This window comes from Populus nigra, chromosome 12, assembly GCF_951802175.1.
Source record: "Populus nigra chromosome 12, ddPopNigr1.1, whole genome shotgun sequence".
NCBI classification, from domain to species: Eukaryota; Viridiplantae; Streptophyta; class Magnoliopsida; order Malpighiales; family Salicaceae; genus Populus; species Populus nigra.
The window spans coordinates 11,761,946-11,775,895 of NC_084863.1; the positions used below are offsets into that span (position 1 = coordinate 11,761,946).

The window sequence follows — 13,950 nt, forward strand, 5'->3', positions numbered from 1 at the left end:
TATTATTTTCATTAACCAAAAAATAAATTTCTAGAACTCATCAATCCAATATGGTATTATACTCTCTTTGTTTTTTTTTAAAAAGAAACTTATACTAGATTACAAACTACAAAAGTTCTTCTACAAATCATTTAAAAATAAGCTATTTAGTTACTTCAAGGTATCGAATATCTACCTGGTGTCTATACATACGAAAAGATCCCTTGTTGCTGATTAGATTCTACGGCCTTCTCTGTACAAACACAATTTACTACGTCATTGTTCATTCATTTGAACCAGTACAATTCTAATAATAATTTCACATTTCATGATTAAACCTAACACCCTTAATTAAGTTTGATTAAATTTTTAATTCGAGGAGGATAAAATTCTTTTTAAAAAAAATTCTTTTTACAAAAATCATTATTCAGATAACCTATCAACATCAATTATTTGCAATTTGGCAAGATTTCTTAATAATTTATCAAAAATCAAAATTTCCCTGATTTTTCTTCTTTTTTCCAAAATTCACATAAAGGAGAAAGTTAGGAATTTTCTTTTCTCTTGAAAATTCTTTCATTTCATATAATAACATTTATAAACCTATATTTTCTCTACATTCTCCAAACAATTGCATTAAAACCTTAAATCTCCTAATTTCTTTTCTCTTTGGCCGACAATTCTAATAAAAAGGGGGAAAGAAATTTTGTTTTTTATTCAAAATTAAGCACTTACCCAATCATAATTCATGCTTTATAACATGGTTTAATCATAATTTGCATTATTGTTGTAATTTATATCATAAAACCCATATTTTCATATTCTTATAATTTTACATAATCCTTCACCAAACATAAAATTAAAAAAATTAATCACTTGGAGCATGTTATTTACCTCACTTTAATAATGATTCAAGGAAAGAATGTAAGAAAAAAAAAATCAAGTTTTCTTCTCCCTTTTTAAACCCTACTTTGAATTTTTCTTCCAAAGCACTCACCAAATTAAAATGACCTTTCTTGATATTTAACTAAGTTAATTATTTTAATTACACACTTTTATTGGTGAAGTCAACAAGAATTTAAGTAGAAAAGAATCACACAAATCCTCCCCCTCTCTTTGTTTTAAACCATCAGCTAAAAGAGGAGAAATGAAGAATTTATAGTCTAAATATTTTTATATTTAAATAATGGCCCTCATTACTTTTTATTTCTATTTTGACCATCAATTCTTCTTTTTACTTAATTTATGTCATAACATCTTCTCTTTTATTCTATTGTATCCCTCTTCAATACCAGAAATCCTTTTATATACTCTATTCAATATTTTATTTATTTTGTTTGAATTATAATTTATCGGGTTTTTACATATACCATTAAGATAGGGGACCTCCAATAGGGATCAAACTAAGATAAAAATATCAATTCACCTTAAATGTCCATTTAATGTAACAAATGCAATCAAGACCATCATTTTTCCCTGTTAAACCATAGGACACCAAGTGCTTCTTTTAAGTCCCAATACATAATGCATTCCTCATTCATGGGTTTTCTATAAGCACCACAAGCCCAAGTTACTCCAATTTTTGTTCTCATTGGTAAAGAAAATTTGAGGGTTAATATTGTAGAAGAGTTTGATTCTAAAAAGTTGTATATAATAGAAAAATGATTTTTACCAATAGAAGGAATAAACCTTTATAACTTAGTAAAAACAGTTGAAATGTGTCTTGTGCCTAACATCAAAATACTTAAAAATTTAAGGTGTTTGAGTTTATCAAATACACTGGCACATAAAAATTTATGACATACTTATAGGTATATTTCAATGAAATGGCTTTAGTAGTCTATGACAAAAAGCTTCTAATCCACTTTTTTCCATAGAATTTTAAGTGGTGCAATGTTAAATTAGTACATGAGTATGAATAATACTAAGATATGAAGGTGGATAGATTTGGTAAATGCTTTTATAAAATAGTATAAGTTTAATATGAATGTGGCTCTAAATCGATCAAGTTTGCAAAAAATAGAAAAAGAATCCAAAGAATCTATTATGGAGTATGCTTAAATGTATTGTGAAGTGGATGGCATGTCTATCCTCTTCTAATAAAAAAAAAAGCTCTTCTTAAATATATTCAAAGTTCTATACTGTGAATATTTGGTTAGTAGTTTAGAACAATGTTGTATGGATATTGTTGTTGTAGGAGAAAGAATTGAGTAGGCAGTAAAATCAAGAAAAATCTTAAACACTATTAAAGCTAACCAAAAGAAAAGATGGATTGCGAGAAAGCGAAGTGACAATAAAGTGTACTAGATGGAAACCAATCAATTTTTACACAGAGGTTATTGAAAAAATCATTAGATGTCCAATCAGCAAGTCAATACCATTAGTAACAATCTTCAACCATTTACTTTGACACCACCCATAACCACATTCATTGTCAATCTAGTTTTCACAATTCATTACTTATCAGAAAATTAATTTTCTATAAAATCAACTGTTCTTTAACTAATCAACATCAAACACTCAAGTTAGCCTAAGCAACCAGCCTTATAAAAATATATTTAAAAAATTAGGAAACATTATCAATTCTTTTACTACAATTGGGAGCAATGTTCAAAATGCTCATTAGCATTGGAAAAATTGCTCCTAACCTACAAAGACCCCTTCATCCACCCTACCTTTATTGGCACAAACCTAACCTTAAATGTGAATACTATTCTAATTGTTGGACATAACATTGATAAATATAATGTATTCAAATACAAGATTATCCATCTTATTAGGAGAGGTTGGATAACATTTGATTGGGAGCTGGAATGCCCCAAATATGAACACAAACCCCTTACCAAACCACGTTGCTATAAGGGAATGAAGTGTAAGTATGATATTGTATGACGCTGAGTATGATAGAAAAAAAAAGCCATCTTGAAGATGACAATGAGAATTTTGTTTGACATGTTATCCCAAGAAAATTACATAAGGGCACCTTTCAAAACATAGGCTATTGAGAATCTTGATGAGTACTATAAGTTTCATCATAAGTCACGACATAATATCGATAACTATAATGAATTTCATTATGAAGTTACGACTATGATTATCATAGGTATGTTACAATTTAAGAATAGTATGATTAATGATAAGGTGAGGATGTTATCCTTTCAATGAGTAAATATTAAAAAAATAAAGGTATGTAGGTACCAACCAATATAGAATGGTCTTCATATAATGATTTTATTTAGCACAACTTATATGATCACTAGTAACTATCAATATTTTTCTTATAATTATGAATACACCTCTATTAATAAGGAGTCAAACCCTATCATACAGATCATATAGACTAAAGTTGGGGGTTTGACAAGAATGAAAGATGTTTTACTTTAAAAAAGTCAAAAAAGCAAAAGAAGGTAAAAAAAAAAGGTAGTGAAAGTGCTTGCCCAATATGACAAAGTCTATAAGCCAATATATAATGAGGAAGCCAATGAGTTTCTCAAATTGATGAAAGGCTACAATGGTTGACTGACTAAAAAAATACCTAGTATGGATATCCATACTCTTTCTCATCTTGAGTTCGAAATCATATTAATAGGCTCTCTAAGAGGTTTTTAATAAAGCAGATGTTCCTCAAGATATCATATATAATTTCATGAAGTATTTAGTGGAAAGAATCCAAGCCATCAATTATCTATATTTTATAAAGATGAATTAGGTCTGAAATGCATTTGATACAATAAGTTATTGCATGCCACGATCAAGTATAAAGATTATGTCATATCCAAAGTATTGATAGATAATGGTCTGGCTCTAATACGCTTCCAAGAAACATCTTGGATTGTTTAGTAGTTGATGTATTCCATATACATCTAAGTAACATGATGGTGAGGTTTTGTAATGGTTCATCAAGGCAAATGATCGGTGACATCGATGTAGACTTTGTCATTGAGCTATAATAATTTTAGGTCACTCTACAAGTAATTTATATTCAACCTTTCTATAATATGTTGTTAGGATGACCCTAAATATATGTTGTGGGAGCGGTGGAATCATCTTTGCATCAAAGGCTTAAATATATAGTCAAAGGAAGGTTGATAATTGTAAAAATGGAAGAGATGTTTTCTATGTTGAAAAATATGTTAGAACTTTACATAGAAGTTAAGAGGGAAAAAAGATGGAGATATTTATACTTTTAAGGTTGTGAATATGGATTTGGTGCTTAAGAGCATATTGTTTAGAAAGCCTGAGATTTTAGAAGCTACAAAAATAACTATTAAATACCTGATAAAGTATGAGTTATTATTGAGTTAAGTTATTTTATGAAACTTTAACTATGTTATTGAATGTATATTTATTGTTTGTATTTAGTTAAAATATCCTTGCATTGATATAAATATAGAGTTACAAGAGTGAATCAACTACATAACATGGTGATCGAGTATTTGCTTTGGTTTCAAGCCAAGTAAAAAGAATTAAGGGTGAAGGAAAGAAAATATAAGAAAATGATGGCCTAAGTTGAAGGGCATGATCCTAATGATGAAAGAAAAATCAAAGTTTTTTTTTTTATAAGGTAATGAGTTGTAATTATGATTTTTTTAATTTTTACATATGTAATAAAATGGTATTGTTTAATAACTTTTTATTACAAAGAGATCTTATACAATAATTTTAATATACAATAAATGTATATTAAAAGTTATTGCAAAGGATAAAACATCAAATTTGATCTCAAAGCTTGGCATAAGATGTGCTTGAAAAGATTGTAATCAAAATTCATGTTAACTTCTCTAATTCAAAGTAAGTGTAGGACTGAAAATAAAAGGAGTGAAAAAACCTTAAAAATGTTATCTAATAATATTTTTTATAAAATAATTTTGTTTATTAACTTATTTTTTTAATTTCAAAAATTCACTATAAAGTCTTCCCATCTATATATGATTATTGATTCCATTCAAATTGTATTTTTCCCCTTAAAAAATGACATTATTTTGTAATAATCCTAGCAAAAGGCTCGATTAAGAAATCAAAATTGTTACAAAAATATGTTAACTAAGCTTGGGGGTAAATTAAGAAGTAGTTCCATCGTTTTAAAAAAACAAATTAAATAGTTTCTTTAATTTCAAAAACTAATTAATTAGTCTCTATGTTCCTAAATCTATTTGTAACTTAATAAATTTTTTTGTCTATTTCAAGGTTTTTCCCCAATTTATTCAATATTTTTTTAACAAATAGAAGAAACAAAAAAAATATAGAAAATATAGAAAAATTGATGAGAAATGAAAATAGTTTTTTTTGTAACAAAGTAATATTCAATTAAAGACGATAAACATTGATAAAGGGACTAATTAATTATTTCTGAAATTAGAAGAAAAATTTAATTCAATTTCAAATAATTATGGGGTTAAATTATAGTTTACTCATAGTTTGGGGGTATTGTTTAGGTTTGTCAAAAACATTGACCCCACAAGTCATAAAATAATTGTTAAATATCTTATCTACCTTATCCCCTTGGTGCATGGCATCGATGTTAAATTCTGTCTCCATGCTTTCCCTATCCATCTTCAACACCATATTGAAAAAAGAGAAATGTCAAATTCCAAACCATGCTATGAAATTCAATTTTATAAATCAGAAAATTACTTGAAGAACTTTCAACTTTCACTCATGAGATTTTAGTTGCTCCATAAACAGAGAAGCATTTGGCTTTCTTCGTGCTCATGAATGTTCATTTTCTTCCTCACTGGCTTTGCCAAGGTGGTTTCACAAAAAAACCCCAGGTAGCTGATGCGACTTGCCTTTTGTTTCTCTGGGTTCTGATATTACATTCTAACCGTTTCACTTGAAATAACTAGGCAAGAAAGTGCTTTTGTTTTAGTAATCTTGAGTTGATGTTGAAGCTTTGTAGAAAATAATTATTGCACTTGTAATGGCGTTTAGATTTGTCGAAAAGAAGATGAGCACAAAGCATGTTGATGCCTAGAGGATGTTTAGCAAAGTGTTGAGACATGGATGATCTCTTCTTTCCATATTTCATTCACCTTGTTGCCCTTTCCATATCCCTTTCTCTCATCTTTCTGGTCTACAAGAAGAAGTCCTCCAACATCAAGTTTCCTCCTGGAAGAACAGGATGGCCAATCATTGGGGAAGCGTGGGGATTTGTGATGGCAGGAAAACGAGGAACTCCTGAAAAGTTCTTAAATGATAGAATGAAAAAGTACTCTACAGACGTTTTTCAAACTTCCCTTTTTGGGGATAATATGGCTGTGTTCTGTGGTGCTTCAGGGAACAAATTTCTGTTCTCAAGCGAAAACAAGTATGTCGCTACCTGGTGGCCACGCACAATAAAGAAAATCATCTACTTTCCTGAGCATGTTGATAACTCTTCCATAGAAGAGACTGCTGCGTTGCGCAGATTTCTGCCTGAATTTCTCAAGCCAGAAGCTTTGCAGCATTACATTCCTATAATGGATTCCATGGCCAGGGAGCAGTTGGAGGCAGACTGGTGTCCACACAAACAAGTTAGAGTGTTTCCATTGTCTAAAAAGTACACATTTGCACTAGCTTGTAGGTTGTTTATGAGAATCAGAGATCCCGACCATGTAACCAGACTTGCAAATCAGTTCGCTCTGGTTACAGATGGCCTAGTTTCAGTTCCTATAAATTTTCCTGGTACAACTTACAACAGGGCAATCAAAGGAGGCAAAATGATTCGTGAAGAGCTGTTAGCAATTATGAAACAGAGGGAAGGAGAGCTGATATCAGACAACAAAGATGACGCGGGAGCCATTGATTTATTAACTCGCATGCTACTTACATCAGATGACAATGGGAAAACTATGAATCACAAGGAGATTGCTAATAAGATTGTTGGCTTACTTGTCGCTAGCCATGATACAACCAGTAGTTCAATCACAATGGTCATGTACTATCTTGCCCAACACCCCTGTATCTATCAAAAGGTCTTGAAGGGTATGGTATTTCTCTCCATCCTGTTGTTGTTGTTGAATATTTTATCATTCATGACAGTACTTTATATGGGATGTCTAATGCCTTGTTCTTGGTATTAATTCCTAGATTCAAGTCTCTTCATTTTATGATATTTGTTCTTTGGATATAAGTTTTTTCAGCATATGAAGGAGAATCAGTATACTACTCGAAAGTATAATTGAATGCAACTCAATGGTGTTTGCTTCACAGAACAAACAGAGATTGCAATGTCTAAAGCTCCAGGAGAGTTATTGAATTGGAACGATGTCCAAAAGATGAAGTATTCTTGGTGTACGGTTTGCGAGGCGATGAGGTTTTCTTCGCCTGCTCAAGGAGCTTTCAGAGAGGCTATAACTGATTTCTTTTATGCTGGTTTTATCATTCCAAAGGGATGGAAGGTGAGTATTAGTTAATGTCAAGTGCTTGAAGACTAGTTCCTGATGAGTATTTTGCTTACTGTAATTAGAGATGATGATCCCTTTTGCTTATTGAAAATTGGAACGATGAAAATTCTTGATGTTGCTCATCGGAAGAAGAACATGACCTCCTGCCGAGCTAGAGCTTACGGCTCAGTAGTGAAGAAAAAGTAGTTGTACAATGCCCATCCAAATTACATAGCAGCTTCATTGTGATTAATGAAGTTTAATAGTTTTGTATCCGTCAACCTGCAGGTTCATTGGAGTGTGCATTCTACACATAAAAATCCCAAATATTTTCCAGATCCAGAGAGATTTGATCCTTCAAGATTCGAAGGAAGTGGCCCGGCACCTTACACTTTCGTTCCTTTCGGAGGAGGTCCTCGAATGTGTGCGGGGAAAGAATATGCTCGGTTGGAGATTCTTGTTTTTATGCACAATGTGGTAACAAAATTTAAATGGCAGAAAATTATTCCGGAAGAGAAGGTTTTGAATATTTCATTTCCCATGCCAGTAAATGGCCTTCCAATTCTCCTCCAACCTCATTCCACAAGCCTCGAGTAGATAAACCATTGGTGCTTAGGTAGAACTGGTCATGGTTGCAACTATAATGAAGAATGGATAGACAGGCAGAATAACATAGTACTTGGTTTCCTTGGCGACGGAGTTGTTGTGTGTGCGATTATCCTGCTGGATTAGAATTTTTGTGATGATGGAAAGTGTGGAAAGAGCTGGGAATTGTTGTTTTTTTATCAATAAAAACAGGGAATATAAGTTGATATTTAGTATTTTAATCACTACAAGCCATAACATAACTGTTATGTTGTGAGATTATGGATAATAAAATTAATTGAGTTTTTATAATTTTAATAAATTAATTATTAAATTCAATATGTATACAAAATAAAAACTATTTTTATTGATTTTTTTAGTATTTTTTTATGTAAATATAATTTTTATTTGAGAGACTTGTCATATACAATAAAAATATTTAAATACATTTTTTTAAAGGAAATTTTTATTATTTTTGAAAAAAAAAAGTAATTTATTTAATAATGAAAAAACATCTCGTGTGGAGGTCAGTAAGGTCACAATCCAAATATTAAATATAAAAAGGTAAAAAAAAAATTGAAAACTCAAAATTAATTACAAAACAATTTTTCAAAACTGTGAAATTTATTAAAATTAAACTAAGAATGAAAAAAGTTATTTTTCTTTCTATGAAGAAACGGAGTGGGAGTGTGTGCTGGAGAGTCTTTGGGTATGGAAAAGGAGAGGAGCTGGTTCAAGTATCAAAATGGTGGCTTCCTGAAGTTGCTGAGATGGTGGCTATGGAAAGTTTTTGTTTGGTTAGGTTTTAACAATGGCTTCCGTCTCCCTTTCTTGGCTGTATTAGTTAGGGTTTTGTGAGATTTTCATGGGATAAATAAAAAGGTTCTAAGGCTTATGGGTTGATAATATCTCAACTCTTGATGCAAAGAAATAAATCTTAGTTATTTATTAAAGCTATGAACAAAAGCTTATCCTATCTTAGTTATTTTTGCAGACAAAACAATGTTAAATAGTGTTTCTAAGAGACTCTACATGTATTTTTAATGCAATAAGAACTTGAATTTTAGAATGAAGTACAAATATCATAGTATAAACGACGTGGTAAATGGATTAGGGTTTGGATTAGGGTTGAAATGTGGGTATTTGGACATCTTTTTTCTTTTATTTTTGAAGAAGAAGATAATGAATAATAAAATTATGGTCTTTCTTGATTTGATCCTTGAATCTTTGGCAGTTTACAATAGAGCTCCCAATCAGCTCTAATCTTTTAGATTCCTTACAATTTCATAGCCTTCTTCAATTGGATTCTTGAATTTCAGTGCTTTTTACAAAGTGATTCTTGGTTTCAAGTTTTTTTAATGTGGTCCTCAATTGAACTTTATACTTTAATTTTTATTTCAATTAAACCCTTGATTGCACCAATTTATCCTTTTAAAGTTTCAATTGTATCCCTAATCTTTCAATCTTTGTGAATTAATACGAATTAGGCCTCCAAATTTGATTTTTTTTTTCAATTGAGTACTTGATTGAATCCACAAAACCTATTAGAAGTTTAATTAAGTTCTTGAACTTAATTAATTCTTTTAATTTTTTCCAATTGACCTTCAAACATTTTTCTTCAATTAAGTCCTTAAATAAGTCATTTAAACATGCCAGAAGTTTAATTGAGTCCTTAGACTTAATTAATTCTTTCAATTTTGATCAAGTTTGAATTTCGACCTCAATTTCATTCATTTCTTCATCTCATCTTGTCAAAACATCTCCATCTGGTTAGTATTTTGATCTTTTGTAGCTTGAAGGTTTATCTTTTTGTGTTCCGAAAATATTTTTGGATTTTATATCTTATATTTTTTTGGGATTTTTTTCAATAAAACATAAAAATATTTTTTTTTTTATAAAAACAAATTTGGGAGGTCCAAAATTAGATTATGAAAAAAGTAATGTCCTGATAGTCTTATTGCTGTTATTTTTAATCTTCAAGTAATTTCTTCTATATATTGTGTAAATTTAATCTAAATACAAGTATTGTAAGGGTACTTGTCAAATATTAATTTTAGAAACCCGGTCCATCACGCCTTAAGGAAGATGAAAAGATCTCAATTCACAGTAGCAATAAATAAATAAACACATAAGAATAAAAAACAAAATGGTTGTTCCAACTTCTGTAATTAAATAAATATTTCGCATAACTGAATCATAATCCCAATTATCGCAATTGATTTTTGCCCTCCATATCCTTCCTAGGCCCATACGACTGGATTAATTATCTTGGAACTAAAAAGCTTGTTTTTTTTGTGGTTTTAGATTTGAGTTGTTGGTTGTTTATATGATGGCTACTGGAAGTTTACATGGTCATTAATTTCAGGGCCCGTGGGATTAGTCGTGGTGCGCGCAAGCTAATCCGAACACCTAGGTTAATCTTAAAGAAAAAAAAGAAGAATACAACTGGATTTATTTATCTACAGGTCCATGGCTTGCTATGAGTTTTCAAAGAACATGTTTTTGCACAACACTTTAATGGATCATTAATTCAACTGCGCAGATGTGGACCATGGGCGCAAGGTGTTTGGCAAAATGCACGTTTGAGATTTGATTTGCGGACCACTTTAATTACTTGTAGGATTTGTTGTTTGTGGATATTCGTTGCTGATGGGGCTTCTGATCAAATGCCAACAAAAAACAATTATGGATCTATCATGGATTTTTCAAGATAAGCTTTGAAATTCGACAATGGGTTCATTATGGGTCTATTAAAGCTCTAATATTGACTTTGAAAATTTGTAGGTCTAGAGAGATTTTGGAAAGATTTCAAGATATGTTACGTGACTCGTCTTCAAATTTATTGAGTGAATTTATTTTTTTAGCTGTTAAATTGAGCTTGTTTAGAAATTTAGTTATTTTTTAAAGTGTTTTTTATTTGAAAATATATTAAAATAATATTTTTTTATTTTTTTAAAAAATATTTTTGATATTAACATATTAAAATGATTTGAAAATATAAAAAAAATATTAATTTGAAGTAAAGAAAAAAATAAAAAAAATTTAATTTCTTTTAAAAATATTTTTAAAACGTAAAAATAAACAGAACGAATAACTTAAGGGAGAAAATAAAAAGAAGGTTGGTGATGGTGTGGCTAGTTAGAGAGATAAGAGAAGGACTGATGATCGATAGTTAATGGAAAGTTTTAGAGGTGTAGATTAGTGATTTATTTTTATTTTTTATCAACAATTATAAGAGAAATTTGGACATTAAATTAATTATAAGAACAAGCTTGTGATATTTTTGAATTTTATTTTTCTAATTGAGTTGACTCATTTCTAATTTATTATATAAAAAAATAATATAAATCATATTCATAACTCTAATTTAAAACATTGTATAATACGTTGATGGACATGGAAACTAAGATTAAGCTTTGGTGGCAGAAAGAAACTCTATAAAGAAACCAAGCAGGTCTTGTAAACATTGTTTGTTGTTTGATGAACCGGGTTCTGTTTTTTATATTATTGTTTTTATGATTTGTTTGCTTGACTAGAAAAACCATAGCAAAATAATTTTTTTATTTTTTTTATTAACGTGGATATTCGGGCTAGCTTACACACATCTCGAATAGTTTCACAATCCCTGAAGTTAACGATTATATAAGCCTCTAGTAGTCTTAATATTTGTGAAAGTCAAACTGATAATCTTTAGGGAACAAATACAGAACCTGATTAATTAAGTTATACTCTTTAAGATTAAAATATTTTTTTTTAGGGTTTGTTGTGTTAATGTCGTAATATATGGCTATATTTAGAAACTGTTTGGAACATGGTGCAATCCGTGTTTTCAAAAAATTCAATTTTTTTTGCTAAAATTTAATATAGTTTGTATGTTTTGGATCGTTTTGATGTGTTTATGTCAAAAATAATTTTTAAAAAATAAAAAAATATTATTGGCATACATTTCAATACGAAAAGTTATTTAAAAAATAACAGTTACCATACTGCCAAACATACTCTCAATGAAAATATGATATATTTTAATAAATAAATTATAATAATCTCCTAAGATATCATTATCGGACAAGGGTATTTTTTTTTTTTTTTGGTTTCATGGTTTGTTTGCAGGCGTAGCCTCAAGCGTGCATGCACTTGACTTGATTCGCACACATGGACCTAGCCTTGCTGGCTTTTTTTTTCCTTGCACTTCAAATTTTTTTAACAAATTTACTTACTCATTAATATTAAATTTGATATGGTTATTAAATACTATCATAAATTTTTATTTAAATTTTAATAATTTTCTCAAATATTATGTATTTGATCCGAAGACAATAATACTATAATAACTTATAATTGAAACCCATTGTTTATTGTTAAAATATTTAAATAGATTTTTGAAACATGATTAAATTATATTCATGATATTTTTAGCTTTCAATCACACAAAATATAAATATACTATTTTGATAAAAAAAAATATTAACTTATTTTAATAATCATAAACAACTATATTTTCTAGTTTAATAATAATATCAAAAAAATTCATGAGTTCTAGTTGGTCCTCTAACAGCATAGCACAAGCATAGAATAATTATTGTATGTAGACACCAATTAAATTAAATCTTAATCTATTGATAAAATGAACTTAGTATTCACATTTGATCCACACATGCACTGTATAAACTTAATTTTCTTTAATTTTTGAAGAAATGGAGGGCACATGTGAGTTTTCTATTTATTTCTTTTTTGAAAAAATATTAAAATTTTGAAAAGGTATAAAAAAATGATATAAATATTTTAATATTTACAATTTTTATTTATTTAATTTTTACCAAAATCAAGTCTTTAATTTTTATTTATTTACCACAAATGTTTTTCTATTTTCTATTTTAAATTTTTACTTTATTTTTTTAAAAAAATATTTTATCTTTTCCCTTCATCATCGACGAAGGATAAAATTATCTATCAATAAAAACATACTTGATTCAATTTGTGTATTTCTTCATAAGAATATTTTTTCAGTTTAATGTTTCCTTGAAACCTTTTATTTTATGTTTTCAAGATGTCATAATTTTTACATAAATCAAAGCTGTTTCTTTCTTAATATATTTCTTTGGATTTTTAAAATAAAATAAAAAATCAGCAAAAAATACAAGAAAAATACCTTTTAGCATAAATTAAAAAAATGAATAAAAATTATAATGTAAATACAAAAATCAAAAAATTAATTTCTAAAAATATAAAAAAAATCAGCAAAAGTTTTTAACAAACTGTTTTGGTTTTTTTTTTTTAATATTTCTCAAGTTTTTAATAAATTTTTCTTTTTATATATATGGAATTGTAATCAATAAGAAGGTGCTACTATTCCCCTCCCCTTGAAAGTTAAAATTTAAAATAAATAAAAATCAGGTTAATTGTAAATAGATGCACTTCTACTAGGGATGATTATTTTCGATTCGGTTCGGTTTTTATCAAAAAAAGTAACTAAACCAAAATTTATTTTAAAAAAACCGAAACCGGTTCAAATCGACCGGTTTCGGTTCGGTTTTTTAGGACAAAAACCGGTTCAAACTGGTTTGGCTCGGTTTTTTTCCGGTTTGGCTCGGTTTTTTTTTGGTTTGGGTTCGGTTTGGTTTTTTCGATTTTAGGCTTATAAAACCGAAACCGAACCGGTCGGTTTTTTCAAAATTTTAATCAGTTTTTTTTCATGGTTCGGTTTTTTCAATTATTTTTTTTATTTTTCTCAGTTTTTTAGTTTTTTTACTCACCCTTAACTTCTATTATCTAAGAAATCAAACTGAGGACCCAATTGCCCAAATTAAAACTATAAAAGTATCTTTGCAAAATAAAATAATACAACATAAACCTTTAATTTCATTAAACCTCCTCCACAGTCAAACAACTACATTCAAAATGGCGATTGCATTCCTTGAAGCACATGTCTATCTAAATTAAATAATATAATGTAATATTATATATAGAATTGACTCTTTTTCTGCCGCCGGAAGGAGGTGTTCAAATCTTGTTATCTTTTTTT

At 29.0% G+C, this 13,950-nt stretch overlaps 1 protein-coding gene across 2 annotated transcripts; it reads left to right on the forward strand.

The window, feature by feature from the left end:
- Window positions 1-5,505: 5,505 nt before the first annotated feature.
- LOC133669618 (beta-amyrin 6-beta-monooxygenase-like) lies at window positions 5,506-8,173 on the forward strand. Of its 2 annotated transcripts, XM_062089821.1 has the most exons (4): window positions 5,506-5,750; window positions 5,911-6,942; window positions 7,171-7,358; window positions 7,632-8,173. In XM_062089821.1, the coding sequence occupies exons 2-4, from the start codon at window positions 5,979-5,981 to the stop codon at window positions 7,938-7,940; spliced, it is 1,461 nt and encodes a 486-aa protein (XP_061945805.1). In that variant the 5' UTR covers window positions 5,506-5,750; window positions 5,911-5,978; the 3' UTR covers window positions 7,941-8,173. The 2 variants fall into 2 exon arrangements, with proteins under 2 accessions (XP_061945805.1, XP_061945804.1); XM_062089820.1 differs by having other exon boundaries at window positions 5,506-6,942.
- Window positions 8,174-13,950: the final 5,777 nt, after the last annotated feature.